This window comes from Hyla sarda, chromosome 9 (assembly GCF_029499605.1).
Source record: "Hyla sarda isolate aHylSar1 chromosome 9, aHylSar1.hap1, whole genome shotgun sequence".
NCBI classification, from domain to species: Eukaryota; Metazoa; Chordata; class Amphibia; order Anura; family Hylidae; genus Hyla; species Hyla sarda.
Window position 1 is genome coordinate 16,635,317 of NC_079197.1, and position 27,999 is coordinate 16,663,315.

A 27,999-nucleotide genomic window follows, 5' to 3' on the forward strand; every position below is an offset into this window, starting at 1 on the left:
GGCACACTGGTTGGAAAATATTGAGTTAGGTAACAGAACCTAACTGAAGGTTTTCCAACCAGTGTGCCTCCAGCTGTTGCAAAACTACAACTCCCAGCATGCACGGTCTGTCAGTACATGCTGGGAGTTGTAGTTTTGAAACAGCTGGAGGTTTGCCCCCCCCATGTGAACGTACAGGGTACATTCACATAGGCGGGTTTACAGTAAATTTCCTGCTTCAAGTTTGGGCTGCGTCTAATTTTTTGCCGCAGTGCAAACTCCTAGCGGGAAATTCACCGTAACCCGCCAGTGTGAATGTACCCTAAAAACACTACACTACACTACAATAACACCTAATAAAGAGTAAAACACTACATATACACCCCCTTACACTGTCCCCCCCCCCCCCCCCCCAATAAACAATTTAAAACGTCTTGTACGGCAGGGTTTCCAAAACGGAGCCTCCAGCTGTTGCAAAACAACAACTCCCAGCATTTCTGGACAGCCACTGACTGTCCAGGCATGCTGGGAGTTTAGCAACAGCTGGAGGCACCCTGTTTGGGAATCACTGGCGTAGAATACCCCTATGCAATCCCTAATTTAGTCCTCAAATGCGCATGGTGCTCTCTTACTTCGGAGCCCTGTCGTATTTCAAGGAAACAGTTTAGGGCCACATATGGGGTATCTCCGTACTCGGGAGAAATTACACTACAAATTTTGGGGGGCTTTTTTTCCTTTTACCGCTTGTGAAAAGGAAAAGTTGGGGGCTACACCAGCCTGTTAGTGTAAAATTTTTTTATTTTTTTACACTAACATGCTGGTGTTGCCCCATACTTTTTATTTCCACAAGCGGTAAAAGGAAAAAAAGACCCCCAAAATTTGTAACGCAATTTCTCCTGAGTACAGAAATACCCCAGATGTGGGTGTAAAATGCTCTGCGGGCACACAACAAGGCTCAGGAGTGAGAGTGCACCATGTACATTTGAGGCCTAAATTGGTGATTTGCACAGGGGTGGCTGATTTTACAGCGGTTCTGACAAACGCAAAAAAAAATAATACCCACATGTGACCCCATTTTGGAAACTACACCCCTCACCGAACGTGACAAGGGGTATAGTGAGCCTGAACACCCCACAGGTGTTTGACGAATTTTCATTAAAGTTGGATGGGAAAATGAAAAAAATTATATTTTTTCACTAAAATGCTGGTGTTACCCTAAATTTTTCATTTTCACATCGGGAAATAGGAAAAAAGCCCCCCCAAATTTGTAAACCCATCTCTTCTGAGTAAGAACATACCCCATATGTGAATTTAAAGTGCTCTGCGGGCGAACTACAATGCTCAGAAGAGAAGGAGCGCCATTGGGATTTTGTAGAGAAAATTTGTCCGGCATTGAAGGCCACATGTGTTTACAAAGCCCCCATAGTGCCAGAACAATGGACCCCCGACACATGTGACCCCATTTTGGAAACTACACCCCTCACGTAATGTAATAAGGGGTACATTGAGAATTTATGCCCCACAGATGTCTGACAGATTTTGGAACAGTGGTCCGTAAAAATGAAAAATAAACTTTTTCATTTGCACAGCCCACTGTTCCAAAGTTCTGTGGGGTGTAAATACTCACTGCACCCCTTATTAAATTGTGTGAGGGGTGTAGTTTCCAAAATGGGGTCACATGTGGGGGGTTCCACTGTTCTGGCACCACGGGGGGCTTTGTAAACGCACATGGCCCCTGACTACCATTCCAAACTAATTCTCTTTCCAAAAGCTCAATGGTGCTCCTCCTCTTCTGAGCATTGTAGTTCGCCAGCAGAGCATTTTACGTCCTAACATGGGGTATTTCCATACTCAGAAAAAATGGGGTTACACATTTTGGGGGTCATTTTCTCCTATTACCCCTTGTAAAAATGTAAAATTTTGGGGGAAAACTGCATTTTAGTAAAAAAAAAATAATTTTTCATTTACACATCCAAATTTAACGAAAAGTCGTCAAACACCTGTGGGGTGTTAAGGCTCAGCGGACCCCTTGTTACGTTCCTTGAGGGGTGTAGTTTCCAAAATAGTATGCCATGTGGGTATTTTTTGCTGTTCTGGCACCACAGGGGCTTCCTAAATGCGACATGCCCCCAAAAAACCATTTCAGCAAAAGTTGCTTTCAAAAAGCCAAATGTGACTCCCTCTCTTCTGAGCATTGTAGTTTGCCCGCAAAGCATTTTACATCCTAACATGGGGTATTTCCATACTCAGAAGAGATGGGGTTACAAATTTGGGGGGGCATTTTCTCCCATTACCCTTTGTAAAAATGGTAAATTTGGGGGAAAAACTGCACTTTAGTGAAAAAATTTTTTTTTTCATTTACACATCCGACTTTAACGAAAAGTCGTCAAACACCTGTGGGGTGTTAAGGCTCACTGGACCCCTTGTTACGTGCCTTGAGGGGTCTAGTTTCCAAAATGGTATGCCATGTTGGGGTTTTCTGCTGTTCTGGCACCATAGGGGCTTCCTAAATGTGACATGCCCCCCAAAAACCATTTCAGCAAAATTCCCTCTCCAAAATCCTATTGTCGCTCCTTCCCTTCTGAGCCCTCTAGTGCACCCGCCGAACACTTGACATACACATATGAGGTATTTCCTTACTCGAGAGAAATTGGGTTACAAATTTTGGGGGGATTTTTCATCTATTACCCCTTGTAAAAATTCAAAAACTGGGCCTACAAGAACATGCGAGTGTAAAAAATGAAGATTTTGAATTTTCTCCTTCACTTTGCTGCTATTCCTGTGAAACACCTAAAGGGTTAACACACTTACTGAATGTCATTTTGAATACTTTGGGGAATGCAGTTTTTATAATGTGGTCATTTGTGGGGTATTTCTAATATGAAGGCCCTTCAAATCCACTTCAAACCTGAACTGGTCCATGAAAAATTCTGATTTTGAAAATTTTGTGAAAAATTGGAAAATTGCTGCTGAACTTTGAAGCCCTCTGGTGTCTTCCAAAAGTAAAAACATGTCAATTTTATGATGCAAACATAAAGTAGACATATTGTATATGTGAATCAATGTATAATTTATTTGGAATATCCATTTTCCTTACAAGCAGTGAGCTTCAAAGTAAAAAAAATGCAAAATTTTCAATTTTTTCATCAAATTTTGGAATTTTTCACCAAGAAATGATGCAAGTATCGACAAAATTTTATCACTAACATAAAGTAGAATATGTCAAGAAAAAACAATCTCGGAATCAGAATGAAAGGTAAAAGCATCCCAGAGTTATTAATGCTTAAAGTGACAGTGGTCAGATGTTCAAAAAATGGCCGGGTCCTTAAGGTATATTTGGGCTGGGTCCTTAAGGGGTTAAAGGGGTACTGCAGAGGGGGGAAAAAAAAAAGTTTTCAAATCAACTGGTTCCAAAAAATTACAGATTTATAATTTTATTTTTATTTTTAAATCTTTATCTTTCCAGTACTTATCAGCTGCTGTTTGCTCCAGGGAAAGTTTCTGAGCACAGTGCTCTCTGCTGACACCTCTGTCCATGTCAGGAACTGTCCAGAGCAGGAACAAATCCCCCTAGCAAACCTCACATACTCTGGACAGTTCCTGACACTGACAGAGGTGTCAGCAAAGAACACTGTGAGAAAACTGGAAAGAACTACACAACTTCCTCTGGAGCATACAGCAGCTGATAAGTACTGGAAGGGTTAAGATTTTTATATTGAAGTCATTTTACAAATCTGTGTAACTTTCGGTCACCAGGTGATTTAAAAAAAAAAAAAAAGTTTTTGTTTATCCGGAGTACCCCTTTAAAGCCTTTAAGGCGTTTTCCTACTAAAATCATTTATTGCCTATCCACAGGGGTGCTGAGAGTCCGACCACCGGGGGTGGTCCCCAAGTGCCCCTTGTGAGTGGTCGTGTACATGCTCACCACAGCTCTACTTATCATAACCTGTGCAGAGGAAACGTTGTCCAGTTGCCCATAGCAACCAATCAGATTTCTTCTTTCATTTTGAACAAGGCCTCTGCAAAATGAAAGAAGCGATCTGATTGGTTGCTATGGGCAACTGGGCAACTTTTCCTTTGCACAGATTTTGATAATTCTCCCCCTATGTGGCTTCCAAACACAGGAAGATTTACCCATAGCAACCAATCAGATCGCTTCTTCATTTTAAATTTTTTTTTTTAAAAAGGTCTTTGAAAAATGAAAGAAGCGACCTGATTGGTTGCTATAGGCAACTGGTCAACATTTCCTCTGCACAAAATTTCATAAAGAGATTTGTACCAGAACTCCCACCGACCACGAAAATGGAAGTCCCTTGTCTCCTAAGTGAGTGGATTGACATTATTTGACACCGTATGTTAAAGGGGTACTCCGGTGGGAAACGTTTTTTTTTTTTTTTTTTTTTTTTTTTTTTTTTTTAACTGGTGCCAAAAAGTTAAACAGATTTGTAAATGACTTCTATTAAAAAATCTTTACCCTTCCAGTACTTATCAGCTGCTGTATGCTACAGAGGAAATTCTTTTCTTTTTGAATTTCTTTTTGGTCTTGTCCACAGTGCTCTCTGCTGACACCTCTGTCCGTGTCAGGAACTGTCCAGAGCAGGAGAAAATCCCCATTGCAAACCTATCCTGCTCTGGACAGTTCCTGACACGGACAGAGGTGTCAGCAGAGAGCACTGTGGACAAGACAAAAAAGAAATTCAAAAAGAAAAGAATTTCCTCTGTAGCATACAGCTTCTAAAAAGTACTGGAAGGATTGAGATTTTTTTAATAGAAGTAAATTACAAATCTGTTTAACTTTCTGGCACCAGTTGAAAAAAATGCTTAAAGGAAAACTGTCCGCTTGCTCCCTCTGCGTTAATCAGCGGTACTGGCTGGTAGTGTGGGGGACGCTGATCAGTTGGATGCTTACCGTGCCCGGATCCACCGCGCCGTTCGGCCGTAATCTTTGAATTTTGGTATATGCTAATGAGGTGCTAACTGGCACTCTGAAGTCGGTGCCGCCTGCCGCAGCGCCGCCCAGCTCATCAATATTCCTCCCCTTCCTCCGCCTCTAATGAAGAGAGAGGGGAGGAATATTGATGAGCTGGGCGGCGCTGCGGCAGGCGGCACTGACTTCAGAGTGCCAGTTAGCACCTCATTAGCATATACCAAAAATCAAAGATTACGGCCGAACGGTGCGGCGTATCCGGGCATGGTAAGCCTCAAACTGATCAGCGTCCCCCGCACTACCAGCCAGTACCGCTGGTTAGTGCGGGGGGAGCAAGCTGACAGTCTTCCTTTTAAAAGGGTACTCCGGTGGAAAACCTTTTTTTTTTTTTTTTATCAACTGGTGCCAGAAAGTTAAACAGATTTGTAAATTACTTCTATTAAAAAATCTCAATCCTTCCAGTACTTATCAACTGCTGAATACTACAGAGGAAATTCTTTTCTTTTTGGACCACAGAGCTCTCTGCTGACATCATGACCACAGTGCTCTCTGCTGACATCTCTGTCCATTTTAAGAACTGTCCAGAGTAGGAGAACATCCCCATAGCAAACATAGGCTTCTCTGGACGCTTCTTAAAATGGACAGAGATGTCAGCAGAGAGCACTGTGCTCATGATGTCAGCAGAGAGCACTGTGTTCCAAAAAGAAAATAATTTCCTCTGTAGTATTCAGCACCTAAGAAGTACTGGAAGGATTAAGATTCTTTAATAGAAGTAATTTACAAATCTGTTTAACTTACCGGCACCAGATGATTAAAAAAAAAAAAAAGTTTTCCACTGGAGTACCCCTTTAAAGGAAAACTGTCAGCTTGCTCCCCTCGCACTAACCAGCGGTACTGGCTGGTAGTGCATGAATTGAATGGTGGCCAATGATGCAGGGTGTTATTGTGTATATGGAGCGCCCTCCGCTGGTCTGAGGCAGTACATTCCGCCGGTATTACCCCCCCCCACGGCGGACATGCCGAAGGTCAACTTGTCAGACAGCTAGTGCTGTCAAGATGAGGACACTTAGTTGGTCGGATTGGTTTCCTGTCCTTTACTCTCTGGAGTCCATGGAGAATATATGAAAAGGTCAGAGTGGAAAGGTCACAGGGCATCAGTGACAGGTCTATTGTTTCGGAGGAGGAAACCCTGAGCGGCTATATTGCAGACTTGACAGAGGCGTAAGGAAATAGGAATTGAGTTAAAACAGGCCTGGACAGAATCTTGGTAAGAGTCGAGGTGTGAAATGATGGAGATAAGATATCAAGTGTCTTAGGAGCAGTGAAGAATTTGTCTTAAGGTCAAGACGCAGTTATCTCCATACTGTGGCCCTCCAGATGGTGCAAAACTACAACTCCCAGCATGCCCGGACAGCCAACGGCTGTCCGGGCATGCTGGGAGTTGTAGTTTTGCAACAGCTGGAGGCACACGGGTTGGGAAACACTGAGACGACATTTAGAATTAATAAATAAATAACAGTGCATGCAATTTTAGTAAGGCAGCATTCACATCTCGTGTTTGCAATACAGTTCCCGTATACGTTTTCTATGTGAAAACCGTACAGAACCGTATAGAAAACCGCATGCATTGACTCTCCATTGAAAACCATATGCCAAACGATGCATCCGGTTGCATCCATTTTGCATCCTGTACGGTTTTGTCCGTTTTTTTTCCCTGTACCCAAAACTGTAGTCTACCACGGTTTTTGGTCCGGGGAAAAACTGTATTAAACCGTATACATTTTTTTTTTTTTACATGGGAGTCAATGGGAACCGTACAGAACTGTATGTGCGTACGGGTTCCATACGGTTTTCACCGTACGGTTTTTTGACTTTGCACAGTTTTTTTTTTTTCTTGGAATTTCAATCAAACAAGTGGAACTTTATTCATAATGGAGTGAAAAGTTAAAAACGTATAGGTTTTTTTCTTAAAAAAACGGATGCAACCGGACATCATTTTTCAAACCGTATACAGTTTTTGACTGTATACAGGTTAAAATTTGTACACGCGTTTTGATACAGTTTAATCCGGTTTTGAGGAATCCGTTTTTCATCAAAAACCTGATACGGGAACTGTATTGCAAAAACGTGGTGTGAATGCAGCCTGACAGAGATGGTCATTTGATCCTGTCAGACTAATTCATTGTGACTAGTCGTGTAATAACTGCAAACTTTTGTTTAATTTACGATATTTTTTTTTTTTTGCAGGGACCACCTGGCCCACCAGGACTTCCTGGACCACCTGGGAAAAGAGGTCCAAGAGTAAGTACAGCAATAATCATCATTTAATCCATCTATAGGTATATAATTCATAGCGTGGTACCGATGGCCCTAAACTCGACTTGTGTAAGCCATGTTCTCATTGGTTCCTATGGGCAAATGCGGCGCTCGTCTGCTTATGTTTTTTCCTGCTTATATGCCACGGGCATCATCATGGGCCTCATAGTTAAAGGAGTTGTCTGGTATTGAAAAACATATCCCCTATGCTAAGGATAGGAGATAAGTTTAAGATCGCGGAGGGGTCCGACTGCTGGAACCCCCCACGATCTCCCGTATGGGGTCCCGGCTCTCCGGACAGATAGCTAGTGTCGACCATTGCATGACACGCCCCCTCAATAGGGTACGTTCACACTACTGTACCTGTACTGTACAGGTGACACTGATGATAACAGACGGGTAGTACAGACAGGTAGTACAGGTGACACTGATGACAACAGACAGGTAGTACAGGTGACACTGATGAGTACAGACAGGTAGTACAGGTGACACTGATGACAACAGACAGGTAGTACAGGTGACACTGATGAGCACAGACAGGTAGTACAGACAGGTAGTACAGGTGACACTGATGAGCACAGACAGGTAGTACAGACAGGTAGTACAGGTGACACTGATGAGTACAGACAGGTAGTACAGGTGACACTGATGAGTACAGACAGGTAGTACAGGTGACACTGATGACAACAGACAGGTAGTACAGGTGACACTGATGACAACAGACAGGTAGTACAGGTGACACTGATGAGCACAGACAGGTAGTACAGACAGGTAGTACAGGTGACACCGATGACAACAGACAGGTAGTACAGACAGGTAGTACAGGTGACACTGATGACAACAGACAGGTAGTACAGGTGACACTGAGTACATGCAGGTAGTACAGGTGACACTGATGACGACAGGTAGAACAGGTGACACTGAGTACAGACAGGTAGTACAGACAGGTAGTACAGGTGACACTGATGAGTAAAGACAGGTAGTACAGAAAGGTAGTACAGGTGACACTAATGAGTACAGACAGGTAGTAAAGGCAGGTAGTACAGGTGACACTGATGACAACAGACAAGTAGTACAGGTGACACTGATGAGTACAGACAGGTAGTACAGGTGACACTGATGATAACAGACAGGTAGTACAGGTGACACTGATGAGTACAGACAGGTAGTACAGGTGACACTGATGACAACAGACAAGTAGTACAGGTGACACTGATGAGTACAGACAGGTAGTACAGGTGACACTGATGATAACAGACAGGTAGTACAGGTGACACTGATGAGTAAAGACAGGTAGAACAGACAGGTAGTACAGGTGACACTGATGACAACAGACAGGTAGTACAGGTGACACTGATGACAACAGACAGGTAGTACAGGTGACACTGATGATAACAGACGGGTAGAACAGACAGGTAGTACAGGTGACACTGATGACAACAGACAGGTAGTACAGGTGACACTGATGAGTACAGACAGGTAGTACAGGTGACACTGATGAGTACAGACGGGTAGAACAGACAGGTAGTACAGGTGACACTGATGACAACAGACAGGTAGTACAGGTGACACTGATGATAACAGACGGGTAGAACAGACAGGTAGTACAGGTGACACTTATGACTACAGACAGGTAGTACAGGTGACACTGATGACAACTGACAGGTAGTACAGGTGACACTGATGATAACAGACGGGTAGAACAGACAGGTAGTACAGGTGACACTGATGACAACAGACAGGTAGTACAGGTGACACTGATGAGTACAGACAGGTAGAACAGACAGGTGACACTGATGACAACAGACAGGTAGTACAGGTGACACTGATGACAACAGACAGGTAGTACGGACAGGTAGTACGGACAGGTAGTACGGACAGGTAGTACGGACAGGTAGTACAGACAGGTAGTACAGAGAGGTAGTACAGGGGACACTGATGACAACAGATAGGTAGTACAGACAGGTAGTACAGGCAGATAGCACAGCTGACACTGATGACACCGATATAAACAAACATACTGTGTATCCCCCGCTTGTCAGTCGGTTCCATCAGCAGCATTTGTCTACTTATCCCATCTACCTCTTTTTATTGCTTTTAAATGTGTGTTCTTTTGTGCAAATATGTTCAATAAAATGTATATTAACCCTGATCGCTACACTCATGCCTCTATGGTTTGTTTATATTCCTTATGGCGTAGATCTATCACGTTAGGGACGCATGGTTACATTTTTACTGGTAACAGCGATACTTACGTGGTCCCGTTCCATTCTCCGTTTTTCCCTGCAGTCTTCCTCCATTGTTTTCCTTCTGTGGCCGACTTGGAATATTGGTGGAGCTTCCCGGTGCCACCGATGCTGTTTGCTAGCTGCGCGACCCAGCAGAGAAGCAACAGTGGTTACGTCAGGAAGCTTTACCGATGCTTTAAGTCGGCCCTGGAACAAAAGATAGGGAGGAAGGTAGCAGGAGAACAGGAGTACGGAGCAGGACCAGGTAAGTATGGTTATCATCAGTATCACCTTCACTACCTGTCTGTACCGACAGGTTAGGTGACCCTGATGACGGATTTCCTTTAAACATGGACCTTGTTGAAGGTCAAGCATTGACCGAAACGTGTCGGTTTATAGCTCTGTTCAGGTATGCTGGGAGTTGAAGTTTTGCAACATCTGGGGGGGCCACAGTTTGAGACCACTGCACCAGTCATATGCAAACACTAACAAAGGCGTATTAGACATCCCTGATTTAGGACAGTGGTCTTCAACCTGCGGACCTCCAGATGTTTCAAAACTACAACTCCCAGCATGCCCGGACAGCCGAAGGCTGTCCGGGCATGCTGGGAGTTGTAGTTTTGAAACATCTGGAGGTCCGCAGGTTGAAGACCACTGATTTAGGACGTCTTGTTTAGTTTGGCGAGTCTGGAGAGAAAAGCGATGCTTTAGGTCCAAGCCCCTATTTGTTTGATAGTGACTGCTACATGTCGTAATTCACCGAGCCGCACAATGAGGGGCATTTATTAGAGCGAGCGCTGGTAAACACATGGGCGCTGCCAGTGCATTATATTTAGTACAGTTTGGGTCATAAATCAGCCATCTTGTGGGTTTGCCATTGGCACTGGTTTCTATACACGTCCCCCATTGTCTCTCGAGCCGGGCGATAGACTAAACTTCGCCGCCGCGCTGTAAACGAAAATACTACAGAGCCGCAAAGTACGGGAAATATTTAACACATCTGTGCGGGATTCCTGCAGCTTGTAGCTGTTTGATATGTCCATGGTAACCGGGCCTACGGTAATGGTGAGTCAGTCGTGGGGTCAAGGGTCAGTCTCCGTATCGGCTCAGAGCATTGGAAAGCCATTTTGGATGAGTTTGGGGTTTGGACAGTTTTCTCATTGTTTTAATTCCCTTAACCGTACTGCAGACATACTGCATAAGGAGGGGTATGTAATGATGTCTCGGGGGACGTAGCCCTTGCGTGTTTTGTTTTCAATAACGAAATATGATATAGTGTGTGCAGATGTACATCAGGAAGAAAGATTTTTGCACATCCTTGTACATCCATTCCTGCCTTAAAATACATTTTTAGGACAGACCGTATGATTCTGTCATATAGCGATCCCATGGGGGGGGGGGGGGGGGGGGGTTATTGCGAAAACAGGACGCCAAAAACTAAAATAATAAGGTATGCATATAAATAACACAATGCAGCCTGGTGCCAATTCTTTTATTTATTTTTAAAGGGGTATTCCAGGCAAAACCTTTTTTTATATATATCAACTGGCTCCGGAAAGTTAAACAGATTTGTAAATTACTTCTATTAAAAAATCTTAATCCTTCCAATAGTTATTAGCTTCTGAAGTTTTCTGTCTAACTGCTCAATGATGATGTCACGTCCCGGGAGCTGTGCATGATGGGAAAATATCCCCATAGGAACTGCACAGCTCCCGGGACGTGAGTCATCAGAGAGCAGTTAGACAGAAAAAAACAACTCAACTTCAGAAGCTAATAACTATTGCAAGGATTAAGATTTTTTAATCGAAGTAATTTACAAATCTGTTTAACTTTCCGGAGCCAGTTGATATATAAAAAAAAGTTTTGGCCTGGGATACCCCTTTAAATCTGACATTAGGAATCTCGCTAATCCTCCTATACTCATGTGACAGTCAAGGGTGCATGAGTTCTGTTTGGGGAACTTTTGGGCTCCTCTGTGCCCGATCTATGTCTGATCTATGCCAGGCATGCTCTGTGTTTGGATAGGCCAGTGTTTTCGAACCAGGGTGTCTCCAGCTGTTGCAAAACTACAACTCCCAGCATGCCTGGTCTATGTCGAGCATGCGCTGTGTTTGCATAGACCAGTATCTCCTAACTAGGGTTTCTCCAGCTGTTGTAAAACTACAACTCCCAGCATTCCTGATCTATGCTGAGCATGCTCTGTGTTGGCATTGACCAGTATTTCCCAACCAAGGTGCCTCCAGCTGTTGCAAAACTACATTTCCCAGCATGCCTGGTCTATGCCAGTCATGCTTTATGTTTGCAGAAACCAGTGTTTCCTAACTAGGGTGTATCCGGCAGTTAAAATATAATTTTTTATGGTAAACAAAAAATTTTTTTTTGTGTTTTTTTTTCTTCTAATTCCTAATTTTGTGAAATGACCCTTTTAAAGGTCACGGAGCATGCCCAGAAACCACCATTTCACAATTTATAGTGATAAATAATTTATCCATAGAGCAGAGGTCACTAATGACTACACTACATTACTTATCTGCTGAGCTTCCGCCTGTATTCTAGTCCTGAAATGTGTTCTCCATTTTGCTGGTGATTTACATTCTGGAAACTGCAGTCTACACTCCTCACCGCATCGTAACCCTCACTGTACTGTATGTACACAGTGATTCCACCAGCAGAATAGTGAGTGCAGACCTGGAGTATAATACAGGATATAACTCAGGATCAGTACAGGATAAGTAATGTAATGTATGTACACAGTGACCTCACCAGCAGAATAGTGAGTACAGCTCTGGAGTATAATACAGGATATAACTCAGGATCAGTAATGTAATGTATGTACACAGTGACCTCACCAGCAGAATAGTGAGTGCAGCTCTGGAGTATAATACAGGATATAACTCAGGATCAGTACAGGATAAGTAATGTAATGTATGTACACAGTGACCTCACCAGCAGAATAGTGAGTACAGCTCTGGAGTATAATACAGGATATAACTCAGGATCAGTAATGTAATGTATGTACACAGTGACCTCACCAGCAGAATAGTGAGTACAGCTCTGGAGTATAATACAGGATATAACTCAGGATCAGTAATGTAATGTATGTACCCAGTGACCTCACCAGCAGAATAGTGAGTACAGCTCTGGAGTATAATACAGGATAAGTAAAGTAATGTATGTACACAGTGACCTCACCAGCAGAATAGTGAGTGCAGCTCTGGAGTATAATACAGGATATAACTCAGGATCAGTACAGGATAAGTAATGTAATGTATGTACACAGTGACCTCACCAGCAGAATAGTGAGTACAGCTCTGGAGTATAATACAGGATATAACTCAGGATCAGTAATGTAATGTATGTACCCAGTGACCTCACCAGCAGAATAGTGAGTACAGCTCTGGAGTATAATACAGGATAAGTAAAGTAATGTATGTACACAGTGACCTCACCAGCAGAATAGTGAGTGCAGCTCTGGAGTATAATACAGGATAAGTAATGTAATGTATGTACACAGGTGATTTCATGTAATGACAAAAAATAGTCTGCTGGTTATTTGATTTTTGCAGATGAAAAGTGGTGCAGTTGCCCATAGCAACCAATCAGACCCCTTCTTTCTTTTTTGAAAAGGCCTGTGAAAAACTAAAGAAGGGATCTGATTGGTTGCTACGGGCAACTGCACCACCCTTCCTCCACACAGGTTTTGATAAATCTTCCCCATTGTTCTTTGCAGTTTAGTGGATATTATTATTTCCGTATCATCAACCTTTTATTTCTGTCTTTGAAGATACAACAATAAACATCTTATTTTCTTTCCTTTTATTTCTAGGGTCCTCCTGGCCCTCATGGAAATCCTGGCCCACCCGGACACCCTGGTCCAAAGGTTAGTATTTGTGTTGCATAGCCTTCTATAAGTATAAACCTATGTATTTAACCTCTGCGTGTTCACACATTGCCATACTGCTCCACATGTAACACCAGTATAACAGTGCATTAACCCATAAAACACCAGTATCCTACAATCACAGGCTGCAGTCAGTAACAATGTCCCACCAGGGTCTAGGTATTTTACCGGCACAGCTGGTATTTTGGCCGCCCTGCCGGCATTTTTATATTAAAAATACCGGCAATGCAATGGCCGGTATTTATCCAACCAATCCTCCAATTCCCGGAATGTTGCACCATATACTATACCAGTGTTTCCCAACCAGAGTGCCTCCAGCTGTTGCAAAACTACAACTCCCAGCATGCCCGGACAGCCGTTGGCTGTCCGGGCATGCTGGGGGTTGTAGTTTTGCAACAGATGGAGGCACCCTGGTTAGGAAACACTGACCTATATTATATACTACTTTACAGTCCAGCAGGCTGGGAGTTGTAGTTTTGCAACAGCTGGAGGCACCCCTGGTTGGGAAACACTGACCTATACTATATACTACTTTATAGTCCAACATGCTGGAAGTTGTAGTTTTGCAACAGCTGGAGGCACCCCTGGTTGGGAAACACTGACCTATATTATATACTAATATATAGTCCAACAGGCTGGGAGTTGTAGTTTTGCAACAGCTGGAGGCACCCCTGGTTGGGAAACACTGACCTATACTATATACTACTTTATAGTCCAACATGCTGGGAGTTGTAGTTTTGCAACAGCTGGAGGCACCCCTGGTTGCGAAACACTGACCTATATTATATACTACTATATAGTCCAACAGGCTGGAAGTTGTAGTTTTGCAACAGCTGGAGGCACCCCTGGTTGGGAAACGCTGACCTATACTATATACTACTATATAGTCCAACATGCTGGGAGTTGTAGTTTTCGTTTAGGGCAACTGCTGACTCACAGGCTGTATCAGGATATGCTGGGAGTTGTAGTTAGAAACTAACTGCAACTTCCGAATTTAATAAAAAAAAGGGGCGATCAAAAAGTCACATCAAAACAAAAATGGTCCTGTTAAAAACTACATATAGGGGCGCATAAAAATGAGCGATCACACAGGCCCGTATAAGGAGAAACAAATAAGTTATAGGGGACAAAATAGGACAAAATCCCCCCCGCATATGTGTATCCTGTGATGTTACGCATATACAATTAATTATGCAAATTACAATGACCGGTATTTTTTTGCAAGAAAGGTGCCAACCCTACCAGGGTCCCACCAGTATCCTACAAGCACGAGGTGTTCCGGTGCAACCAGGAAGAAAGTCCCCGTACTACAATGTGACAGTTGATGCTGGTCCCTGAAAACCTTTTTGTCTGTTCTCCCGAAACAGCGTATTCCTAAAAATACAACTGGCAAGTGTCCAAAAACAAACTGGACAAATGGTGGCAACTGCAGGAATGTGCATTAGTTTTACATCTGCAAAGTTCAAGCCTATTTGACCAACAAAGGAATTCAAAGGGCAAATGTCAGAGTGTGGTCATTTTTAAGGATATTTCTACAAAAAAAGCATTTCCAAAAGTGAAGAGCTTAAAGGGGTACTCCGGAGGAAAACAAATTTTTTTTTTTTTTAGGTCTTTATAAGTCAACTGGTGCCAGAAAGTTTAACAGATTTGTAAATGACTTCTATTAAAAAATATTTTCCCTTCCAGTACTTTTTAGCAACTGTATGCTACAGTGAAAATTCTGTTCTTTTTGAATTTCTTTTTTGTCTTGTCCACAGTGCTCTCTGCTGACACCTCTGTCCGTGTCAGGTACTGTCCAGAGCAGCATAGGTTGGCAATGGGGATTTTCTCCTGCTCTGGACAGTTCCTGACACAGACAGAGGTGTCAGCAGAGAGCACTGTGGACAAGACAAAAAATAAATAAAAAAAAAGAACAGAATTTCCTCTGTAGCATACAGCTGCTAAAAAGTACAGGAAGGGTTGAGATTTTTTAATAGAAGTCATTTACAAATCTGTTTAACTTTCTGGCACCAGTTCATAAAAAAAAAAAAATATATATATATATAATTTTCCACCGGAGTACCCCTTTAATCTCCTTGTGAGGTCTTCCAGCTTTTTTTGAGTGTAATACTCCCGTAATGCTTACACAGTGGGTTTGATATTCAAAAACTCCCGTCATTTCTGATACACAAATATTAATGACACTTTTTTTTCGCCAATTTTTTTGATCGCAGCCATATTGTATTTTTTTGGCGCCAAAATTGCCGATTTTGGTGCCAAATTGTGCATCCTGGAAAATTCTGGCGGAAGCATCTCATGAAATATTCCATGAGCACTAGTTCCCAGACAAGTGATAACTGTATAAATAAAACATTTTAGGGCTTAAAGGGGTACTTATGCTGTGGTTTTGCCGCCGCTATTGTATTACGTAAAAATCCTGTTCACACAAAATGACTTACAATTCCCCAGTAAGTGTTCATGTTTTTTCCGAATTTGCAGTGTTTATTGACATCTGGTCATGATACAGGTACAGACAGGACGCGTTTCAGCACAGCAGGCCCCCGTCTCTAAGACAGCTGAGGAAGCCGTGCTTTACCGAAATGCGTCCCGTCTGTACCTGTATCATGAACAGGTGTAAATAAACACTACTATCATTGCATCGGACTTGGTGAGTGCTTGGATGTTCTCACTACTGTATTTTTTGCTTGCGGCCATGTGCATCACCACCATCGCATTTGCGCTGACACTCTTTCCGTATCTTCTGCTCCATTCACTTGGAGGACAAGAGACCTTCGTACTTGTGATCGGTGGGGGTCTCTGCAGTCAGACCCCTGCTAATCAGCTGGTTATCCCCTACCCTGTGAATAGGTGTTAAAGGGATACTCCAAAGGATAGAGGATAAGGTGTCTGATCGCGGGGGTCCCCCACAGTCTCTCATGCAGCACCCACCTGTCTCAGCTGCACAAAGCGATGATCGCTCCGTGTCTGAAGCCTCACGACCATGGGGCCGAAGTTTTGTGAGGTCACGCCTCCGCCCCCTTGTGATGTCATGCCCCCTCCCATAGGCTTGCATTGAGGGGGCATGGCGGCACGTTACAAGGGGGCGGGGTCGTGACATCACGATACTCCGGCCCTGTGGTCGTGAGGCTGCAGACACGGAGCGATCATTGCTTCGTGCAGCTGAGACAGGTGGGTGGTGCTGTTTGAGAGATTGCGGGGGTCCCCAGCGGTGGTCTGGATAGGGAATAAGATGTCTTAGGGCTGGAGTACTCCTTTAAAGGGGTACTCCCGTGGATAACTTTTTTTTTTTTTAAATCAACTGGTGCCAGAAAGTTAAACAAATTTGTAAATGACTTCTATTAAAAAAATCTTAATCCTTCCAGTACTTTTTAGGGGCTATATACTACAGAGGAAATGCTTTACTTTTTAGATTTCTCTGATGTCATGACCACAGTGCTCTCTGCTGACATCTGCTGTTCATTTTAGGAACTGTCCAGAGCGGCATATGTTTGCTATGGGGATTTATTCCTCCTTTGGACAGTTCCTAAAATGGACAGCAGAGGTCAGCAGAGAGCACTGTGGTCATGACATCAGAGAAATCTGAAAAGTAAATTATTTCCTCTGTAGTATACAGCCCCTAAAAAGTACTGGAAGGATTAAGATGTTTTAATATAAGTAATTTACAAATCTGTTTAAGTTAACTGGCACCAGTTGATTAAAAAAAAAAAAAAAAAAAAAAAAAAATTCCACGGGAGTACCCCTTTAAGTTTAAATCTTGGGATAACCCCTATACAGATAACAGGCTTCTAAACACCTCCAGATGGGTCTTATTCTTCAGACTGGTCTGTAACAGTTGCTCAGTCTCATCCGCAGTCAATGGAAAGGCCCCCAGCCTGTGTATAGCACCATCTAGTGGTGGCTTTAATTCAATAAGTCCATTGATCAAGAATGTGCCTGGCAATGTAATGGTCGTGTCAGTTAGCGGGTGCCAGATCTGGGGCTCTATTTGTAACATTTTCCCCTTCGCGGTTGTTCTATAGCATTCATCCCCACGTCTTCACGATGTTCTTCTCCTGCAGCCAAGTTGACGTTATAAATTATCGGTGCAGACATAACTTGTCTCTTTCAGGAAGGGATCAGTGTGATAAAGCAGGGCTGGCAGCCAGATCCCTGTGTATCTACCAACTATAGTGCACAGTAAGAGTTCTATATACTCTGTCTATGTCAGTGTTTCCCAAGCAGGGTGCCTCCAGCTGCTGCAAAACTACAACTCCCAGCATGACCGGACAGCCAAAGGCTGTCCGGGCATGCTGGGAGTTGTAGTTTTGCTACAGCTGGAGGCACCCTGCTTGGGAAGCATTGATCTAAGCAGACTGTCACCTATTCCTGTTGCCCAGTGATAATCTGACTTGAGCACCTGTGCTGATCTGGGTTCGTCTGGAAAGCTTCCTAACATAGGACATCCTAGGCATGCATGCTGGGCGTTGTAGTTTTGCTACAGCTGGAGGCACCCTGCTTGGGAAGCATTGATCTAAGCAGACTGTCACCTATTCCTGTTGCCCAGTGATAATCTGACTTGAGCACCTGTGCTGATCTGGGTTTGTCTTGAAAGCTTCCTAACATAGGACATCCAAGGCATGCATGCTGGGAGTTGTAGTTTTGAAACGGCTGGAGGCACCATGGTTGGGAAACACTGGTCTATGTTATGGAAGGATCTCACCATACCAGGGCGTAGGGGAACAATAACTTTGATCTTTTATACATATAAGTCTTTATTAAACATTTTTTTTTTACATTTGACATTAAAACAAATCAACAAAACCTTTTTATAGTATTTTGTGGCCTCTGGTGCCCTGATTTTTTTTTTTTTTGTTTTTTGTTCCTATGATCCTCCATTCCAAAGATATAAGAATGAATAGTCAGGTGAATATGACCTTCTTGTCAAGTAGGGGCATTAAACAGGCTCAGAGGGTGTAAATATAATATAAGGCTGGAGATGTGAGTATGAGGCTGAGGGGGTGTGAGTATGAGGCTGAGGGGGTGTGAGTATGAGGCTGAGGGGGTGTGAGTATGAGGCTGAGGAGCGTGAGTATGAGGCTGAGGAGCGTGAGTATGAGGCTGAGGAGCGTGAGTATGAGGCTGAGGAGCGTGAGTATGAGGCTGAGGAGCGTGAGTATGAGGCTGAGGAGCGTGAGTATGAGGCTGAGGAGCGTGAGTATGAGGCTGAGGGGCGTGAGTAGGAGGCTGAGGGGGCGTGAGTAGGAGGCTGAGGGGGCGTGAGTAGGAGGCTGAGGGGGCGTGAGTAGGAGGCTGAGGGGGCGTGAGTAGGAGGCTGAGGGGGCGTGAGTAGGAGGCTGAGGGGGCGTGAGTAGGAGGCTTAGGGGGCGTGAGTAGGAGGCTGAGGGGGCGTGAGTAGGAGGCTGAGGGGGCGTGAGTAGGAGGCTGAGGGGGCGTGAGTAGGAGGCTGAGGGGGCGTGAGTAGGAGGCTATAGGGTATGAATATAAGGCTATGGGGTGTGGGTATGAATATAAGGCTATGGGGTGTGGGTATGAATATAAGGCTATGGGGTGTGGGTATGAGGCTATGGGGTGTGGGTATGAGGCTATGGGGTGTGGGTATGAGGCTATGGGGTGTGGGTATGAGGCTATGGGGTGTGGGTATGAGGCTATGGGGTGTGGGTATGAGGCTATGGGGTGTGGGTATGAGGCTATGGGGTGTGGGTATGAGGCTATGGGGTGTGGGTATGAGGCTATGGGGTGTGGGTATGAGGCTATGGGGTGTGGGTATGAGGCTATGGGGTGTGGGTATGAGGCTTTGGGGTGTGGGTATAAGGCCATGGCAGTGTAAATATGAGGCTCAGGGTGTGTGAATATGGGAGTGTGAGTATGAGGCTATTGGGGGGCGAATACGAGGCTATAGGGTATGAGTATAAGGCTTTGGGGTGTGAGTATGAGGGTTGAAGGAGTAAGTCTGATTCACGCCCCCTCAGTCTCATATTAACCTCCACCCCTCTCGGCCTGAATCATGTCCCTTAACCTTTTACACCCCCTGAGCCTGATTTAAATCTACTTAGTCTGATATTTGCACCTCCTGGGTCTGAACCCCCCCATCTCATATTTACACCCCCCCCTAACCTTAATTTATGCCCTGATCCTCATATTCACATCCCCTAAGTTAACACCTACCTGACTACTCAAGAGAAAGTTCGGAAAGTCACCGAAATAATAAAGTCCTTATATGCAGGGGGCAATAAATAGCAAAAAAATACAAACAAGGTTGGAATCAGGGCACCCGAGGGTACAACATAAGATAACACTCCATTTATTTTATACGGATCACTGTTTTCCTTAAAGGGGTACTCCACTGGAAAACATTTTTTTTTTTTAATTAAGTGGTGCTAGGAAGTTAAACAGATTTATAAATTACTTCTATTAAAAAATCTTAATCCTTCCAGTACTTATCAGCTGCTGTACACTCAAGAGGAAGTTGTGTAGTTCTTTCCAGTCTGATCACAGTGCTCTCTGCTGACACCTCTGTCCATGCCAGGAACTGTCCAGAGCAGCATATATTTGCTATGGGGATTTGCTCCTACTCTGGACAGTTCCTAAAATGGACAGAGGTGTCAGCAGAGAGCACCGTGGTCAGACAAAAAAAAAATTCAAAAAGAAAAGAACTTCCTCTGGAGCAAACAGCAGCTGATAAGTACTGGAAGGATTAAGATTTTTAAATAGAAGTAATTTATAAATCTGTTTAACTTTCTGGCACCAGTTGATTAAAAAAAATGTTTTCCAGTGTCGTACCCCTTTAATTTAAAGCACCTAAATACATATATAATATCAGCTAAACACGGTTCCTCAAGTCAGTGACTCAAATAATCAAAACACTTTAAAGTGGTTATCCAGGAAAAAACTTTTTTTTATATATATCAACTGGCTCCAGAAAGTTAAACAGATTTGTAAATTACTTCTATAAAAAAAATCTTAATCCTTTCAGTACTTATGAGCTGCTGAAGTTGCGTTGTTCTTTTCTGTCTTAGTGCTCTCTGATGACACCTGTCTCGGGAACCGCCCAGTTTAGAAGCAAATCCCCATAGCAAACCTCTTCTACTCTGTGCAGTTCCCGAGACAAGCAGAGATGTCAGCAGAGAGCACAGTTGTCAGACAGAAAACAACAACTCCATTTTTTAATAGAAGTCATTTACAAATCTGTTTAACTTTCTGGAGCCAGTTGAGATATATATATATATATATATATATATATATATAATAAAAAAATCAAAAAGTTTTTTCCTGGAATACCCCTTTAAGCCAAAGTAAGAATGTTACAAATAGAAATGCTTCTAGATTTAATCGGCGTAGGGTTAAAAGTGAGCAAACAAGAAGATTGGGCTTTTACAGTCCTGGGAAGGTGCCAGCCAGCGGTGCTATGATATCAGCAGCCGGCGAGGAGATTACCCATCGCAGCTTGGCAGCGCCCACGGACATTCATTCATAGATACAGTGCGTCTGTGTCAGATCACCCGCCGGCCTCACACTCATCCAAGAAAAGCTCATTACCGAGCTCGGGAGAATTTATGGGAAGCTGGAAAGATTATAAGTCTATATCTGCTGAGAATGGAGCCCTCCGAGCCGACAACAGCTTGGGTTATCATTGGGATGTGTTACAGACCCACCGCTAAGATGGTGTACGGCGGCCAGCAAGGAAAGGGTAACCGGGAATTAACCCGGGACCAGCCATCTACTCAGAATTCCATAATAATTATAGAAAGTATTGCAAACTTTGGCAAATTTCTCTATTCCCACAAACCTCTGGGGCCTTCATTTGCACAGAGATTCATTGAGCAGATGTGACGATGGTGTCTGTGTCAATATTCATAGAACATACAGTATATCTTACTCAGCCACAGGAGGAAAGTACATACTAGCGGTCTCAAACTATGGCCCTCCACATGTTGCAAAACTTCAACTCCCAGCATGCCCGGACAGCCGTTGGCTGTCCGGGCATGCTGGGAGTTGAAGTTTTGCAACATCTGGAGGGCCACAGTTTGAGACCGTTAGTATATATGAAGCTGTGACTTTGTCCATAATGTTCTCCTCCCCCATCACAGATAATGTTCTCCCCATCACAGATAATGTTCTCCCCATCACAGATAATGTTCTCCCCATCACAGATAATGTTCTCCTCCATCATAGATAATGTTCTCCTCCCCATCACAGATAATGTTCTCCTCCCCCATCACAGATAATGTTCTCCTCCTCATCACAGATAATGTTCTCCTCCTCCATCACAGATAATGTTCTCCTCCTCCATCACAGAAAATGTTCTCTCCCCATCACAGATAATGTTCTCTCCGCCATCACAGATAATGTTCTCTCCCCATCACAGATAATGTTCTCTCCCCATCACAGATAATGTTCTCTCCCCATCACAGATAATGTTCTCTCCCCATCACAGATAGTGTTCTCCCCATCACAGATAGTGTTCTCCCCATCACAGATAGTGTTCTCCCCATCACAGATAATGATCTCCTCCATCATAGATAATGTTCTCCTCCCCCATCACAGTTAATGTTCTCCTCCCACATCACAGATAATGTTCTCCTCCTCATCATAGATAATGTTCTCCTCCTCCATCACAGATAATGTTCTCCTCCTCCATCACAGAAAATGTTCTCTCCCCCATCACAGATAATGTTCTCTCCCCCATCACAGATAATGTTCTCTCCCCATCACAGATAATGTTCTCTCCCCATCACAGATAATGTTCTCTCCCCATCACAGATAATGTTCTCTCCGCCATCACAGATAATGTTCTCTCCCCATCACAGATAATGTTCTCTCCCCATCACAGATAATGTTCTCTCCCCATCACAGATAATGTTCTCTCCGCCATCACAGATAATGTTCTCTCCCCATCACAGATAATGTTCTCTCCCCATCACAGATAATGTTCTCCTCCTCCATCACAGATAATGTTCTCCTCCTCCATCACAGATAATGTTCTCCTCCATCACAGATAATGTTCTCCTCCTCCATCACAGATAATGTTCTCCTCCTCCATCACAGATAATGTTCTCCTCCCCCATCACAGATAATGTTCTCTCTCCCATCACAGATAATGTTCTCCTCCCCCATCACAGATAATGTTCTCCTCCTCCATCACACATAATGTTCTCCTCCCCCATCACAGATAATGTTCTTCCCCATCACACATAATGTTCTCCTCCCCCATCACAGATAATGTTCTCCTCCCCCATCACAGATAATGCTCTCTCTCCATCTCAGATAATGTTCTCTCCCCTCCCCCCATCACAGAAAATGTTCTCTGCCCATCACAGAAAATTACATTTTCAAGTTTTTCACAATATTTTGGAGTTTTTCCACAAAAAATGCTGCATTTGTCAACAAAAAATGCACCAGTTATATAAAGTACAATATGTCACGAAAAAAACAATCTCTGAATCGCTCTGCTCAGAAAAAGCGTTCTAAAGTTATTACCATTTAAAGAGATACATGTAAAAAATAAATAAATAAATTTAAAAAAAAAAGAGCCTGGTCATTAAGGTAAAAAATGGTTCCGTCCCATCCTTAAGGGGTTAAGGAAAAAGCTGCTTATGGAGATTATTAAAAGAATCTTTGAAGTTAAACACGGCCTCAGAGTTGGTGTAAAATGGTAACACCCTGTGACATTACAGCATGTGAGAATTGTATGTGTGCTACTGATCATATCTGAATCTATCTCTGCAATCGTTTCTTTTCCCTTTTAAAATAATTACAATAGCTTCCAGATCATGACGGCTTCCTCCCTACATTACTGCATGTTTTCCATATGGACGCTGTGGTTATCCTCCCAGTATATTCTACTTCAGACACTCTCTCTAGCGTCCTTATGCATAAATCAAATAAACAGCTTGCCCATTTAATGATCAGGCAAAATGCGTTATGAGCTCTCTGCCCCATCATAAAAGTGTACCTGTCATTTCAGGGGACTTTTCAGAAGAAGCTATCCTGTGTGTACATGGGGAATGACACTCTTTCTGGCCGCAATATAACTTGTATACAATATTTTTCAGCAGATATCAGCTCTGCAGGCTTCATCTATAATTTGCAGTTCTCCCAGAGCTGGTGGGCGGAGCTCCCTCCTCCCCACTCCGTAGACTTGCATTGTTTGTCTCGCAGACACAGGACAAAGCTGAGCTGATTTTCAGAGTGGAATACAGTCTCATAGGAACGAGGAGAGGGAGGGAAGAAGCTTGATAACAGGACAAAGAAGCATTTTTGTTTAATAAGATATGTTACAATGTTTCCCATATTCGCTTGTACTGTTGATCTATGCAGAGTTTGTTCTAATGACAGTGTCTATTAAAGGAAGTGGAAATGGGGTTTGGTGCTGCATGGCCCCCCCTAAAGGACCTTTTAACAGGACTATTTGCTTGCAAAAATTGCGAAGTCTTTATGAAATCAAAAGAACAAATATGCCCGTGTGAACATAGCCTTAGTCCTAACTTTTAAATCCAATCCTTGTTTTGACATCAAAAATATGCATCAATTCTGCACTGTATGAACAAGATGCTGATTTTTACATCCTGTCACAGATTCTTTACTGCGGTGGTCTCCAAACTGTGGCTCTCCAGATGTTGCAAAACTACAACTCCCAGCATGCCCAGACAGCCAACGGCTGTCCGGGCATGCTGGGAGTTGTAGTTTTGCAACATCTAGAGGGACGCAGTTTGGTGACCACTGCTTTACTGGTGGTCGGAGCTCCCTCATCTCCGCTCCATAGACTTTTATTGTTTGTCTTGCAGACACAGGACAAAACTGAGCCGATTTTCAGAGAGAAATACACTTTTACAGCAGAGGGGCTGGAAGAGGGGAAAAAGCTTGATAACAGGAGAAAGAAGCATTTTTATCTAATAAGATCTATTACAAAGTTTCTCATAATCGCTTGTACTATTGATCTATGCAAAGTTTGTTTGGGCATGCTGCGAGTTGTAGTTTTGCAACATCTAGAGGGACGCAGTTTGGAGACCACTGCTTTACTAGTGGTCGGAGCTCCCTCATCTCCGCTCCATAGACTTGTATTGTTTGTCTTGCAAACACAGGACAAAACTGAGCTGATTTTCAGAGTGGAATACACTTTTACAAGAAAGGGGAAAAGGCTTGCTAACAGGAGAAAGAAGCATTTTTATCTAAAAAGATGTATTAGAAAGTTTCTCATAATCGCTTGTACTACTGATCTATGCAAAGTTTGTTCGGGCATGCTGGGATTTGTAGTTTTGCAACATCTGGAAGGCTGCAGTTTGGATACGACTGCTTTACTGCAATGAGTCTTTTTTGCAGTATTATTACATTTGTAAATATAGAAGAGTGTGTGATCATATAACTATAAGTGGATAATGTGACGTCATTCTACAACGGGGATCTCCTCTTCTTTCTATTTTTATTCACCATTTATTTATTCTGTTTTTTTTTTCCAGGGTCAAAAGGGTGATCCTGGCCTCTCTCCAGGAAAAGCCATGAATGGATTGAAGGTATTCTTATCAAGTTATCTTTTTTTCTCTCTTTAGTCAGATCCTTGGCAGGCGCTAATAGGAAGTGATGCCACGTCCTGCTGAGGCCTAGAACAAGTTTCCTTTTATTTTATAGCATATATTTTTTTTCTATTGTTGAGTGTTCCAAATTGCTGGTGATATTTTAATGAAACTTGGTCACATGTTTTTTATATGTCAACCAAAAATATAGTAGAGTTAAATCCATATCTAACCCAACCCCATTTGAGAAGGTTGTGATTTTGGTCTAAAATTCCCATGCAAGTCTATGGGACTTCCGGTACATCTCCTGATCATGTTACTCTTGGGCTGCAGAGATTGCCCGGGACTTTTAAACATGCTGCCGGCTGTCATGCAGGCAGGTGCAGAGAATAGTTAGTGTGGTGGACAGGACATGAGGTTGGAATATGAGGCCCAGATATGGAGAATGGGGTAAGAGGTCAGGATATGAGGTGGGGATAATGTATGGTATGATGAGGTAATAGGATGACTGTATTTGGGGTGGAGATATGAGGATGGGATATGTTGTGGGGCTATGAGGATGGGATATGTTGTGGGGCTATGAGGATGGGATATGTTGTGGGGATATGAGGATGGGATATTAGGACGGGATATGATGTGGAAATATGAGGTCTGGAGAGGAGGGCGGGATATGGGGTTGGGAAATAAGGTCGGGAAATTAGGGCAGGATATAATGATGAGATATGATGTAGGGATATGAGGTCGGGATATGATGTCAGGGTATGAGGATGGGATATGATGTGGTGAGATAAGGACGGATATGAGGACGTGATATGGTGTGGGGATATGATGTGATATTAGGACGGGATATGATGTGGAAATATGAGGTCTGGATAGGAGAGCGGGATATGGGGTTGGGAAATAAGGTCGGGATATTAGGGCAGGATATAATGATGAGATATGATGTAGGGATATGAGGTCGGGATATGATGTCAGGGTATGAGGATGGGATATGATGTGGTGAGATAAGGACGGATATAAGGACGTGATATGGTGTGGGGATATGATGTCAGGGTATGAGGATGGGATATGAGGACGGCATATGGTGTGGTGAGATGATTACGGGATATGATGTCGTGAGATGAGGACGGGATATGATGTGGGGATATAAGGAAAAGATATGAGGACATTACATGATGTGGAGATATGAGCTCAGCATATGAAGTCCGATATGAGGATGGGATATAATGTTGGGATATAAGGATGTGATATGATGTGGAGATATGAGGTCAGGATATGAAGTCAGATATGAGGATGGAATATAATGTTGGAATATAAGGACAGGATATAACGTGGTGAGATGAGGACGGGATATGATGTGTTGAGATGAGGACGGGATATGATGTGTTGAGATGAGGACGGGATATGATGTGGAGATATGAGGACGGGATATGATGTGGTGAGATGAGGACGGGATATGATGTGGTGAGATATGAGGACGGATATGATGTGGTGAGATGAGGACGGGATATGATGTGGTGAGATGAGGACTGGATATGATGTGGTGAGATGAGGACGGGATATGATGTGGTGAGATGAGGACGGGATATGATGTGGTGAGATGAGGACGGGATATGATGTGGTGAGATGAGGATAGGATATGATGTGGTGAGATGAGGACGGGATATGATGTGGAGATATGAGGACGGGATATGATGTGGTGAGATGAGGACGGGATATGATGTGGTGAGATATGAGGACGGATATGATGTGGTGAGATGAGGAGGGGATATGATGTAGTGGGATGAGGACGGGATATGATGTGGTGAGATGAGGACGGGATATGATGTGGTGGGATGAGGACGGGATATGATGTGGTGAGATGAGGACGGGATATGATGTGGTGGGATGAGGACGGGATATGATGTGGTGAGATGAGGACGGGATATGATGTGGTGAGATGAGGACGGGATATGATGTGGTGAGAAGAGGACGGGATATAATGTGGTGAGATGAGGACGGGATATGATGTGGTGAGATGAGGACGGGATATGATGTGGTGAGATGAGGAAGGGATATGATGTGGTGAGATATGAGGACGGATATGATGTGGTGAGATGAGGACGGGATATGATGTGGTGAGATGAGGACGGGATATGATGTGGTGAGATGAGGACGGGATATGATGTGGTGAGATGAGGACGGGATATGATGTGGTGAGATGAGGACGGGATATGATGTGGTGAGATGAGGACGGGATATGATGTGGTGAGATGAGGACGGGATATGATGTGGTGAGATATGAGGACGGATATGATGTGGTGAGATGAGGAGGGGATATGATGTGGTGGGATGAGGACGGGATATGATGTGGTGAGATGAGGACGGGATATGATGTGGTGAGATGAGGACGGGATATGATGTGGTGAGATGAGGACGGGATATGATGTGGTGAGATGAGGACGGGATATGATGTGGTGAGATGAGGAAGGGATATGATGTGGTGAGATGAGGACGGGATATGATGTGGTGAGATGAGGACGGGATATGATGTGGTGAGATGAGGACGGGATATGATGTGGTGAGATGGGGACGGGATATGATGTGGTGAGATATGGGGACGGGATATGATGTGGTGAGATATGGGGACGGGATATGATGTGGAGATATGAGGACGTGATATGATGTGGTGAGATGAGGACAGGATATGATGTGGTGATAATGAGGGCGGGATATGATGTGGAGATATGAGGACGGGATATGATGTGGAGATATGAGGACGGGATATGATGTGGAGATATGAGGACGGGATATGATGTGGAGATATGAGGACGGGATATGATGTGGTGAGATGAGGACGGGATATGATGTGGTGAGATGAGGACGGGATATGATGTGGTGAGATGAGGACGGGATATGATGTGGTGAGATGAGGACGGGATATTATGTGGAGATATGAGGGCGGGATATGATGTGGTGAGATGAGGACGGGATATGATGTGGAGATATGAGGACGGGATATGATGTGGTGAGATGAGGACGGGATATGATGTGGTGAGATGAGGACGGGATATGATGTGGAGATATGAGGACGGGATATGATGTGGAGATATGAGGACGGGATATGATGTGGTGAGATGAGGACGGGATATGATGTGG

General features: G+C 43.6%; 1 protein-coding gene across 1 annotated transcript in view; it reads left to right on the plus strand.

Moving 5' to 3' along the window:
* Positions 1-27,999, plus strand: part of COL27A1 (collagen type XXVII alpha 1 chain) — a 341,158-nt gene that overhangs the window by 52,265 nt on the left and 260,894 nt on the right. Inside the window, exons 4-6 of the mRNA XM_056540545.1 lie at positions 7,154-7,207; positions 13,277-13,330; positions 24,808-24,861. Coding sequence (XP_056396520.1) covers positions 7,154-7,207; positions 13,277-13,330; positions 24,808-24,861 — 162 coding nt within the window. The remainder of the gene's footprint in view (positions 1-7,153; positions 7,208-13,276; positions 13,331-24,807; positions 24,862-27,999) is intronic.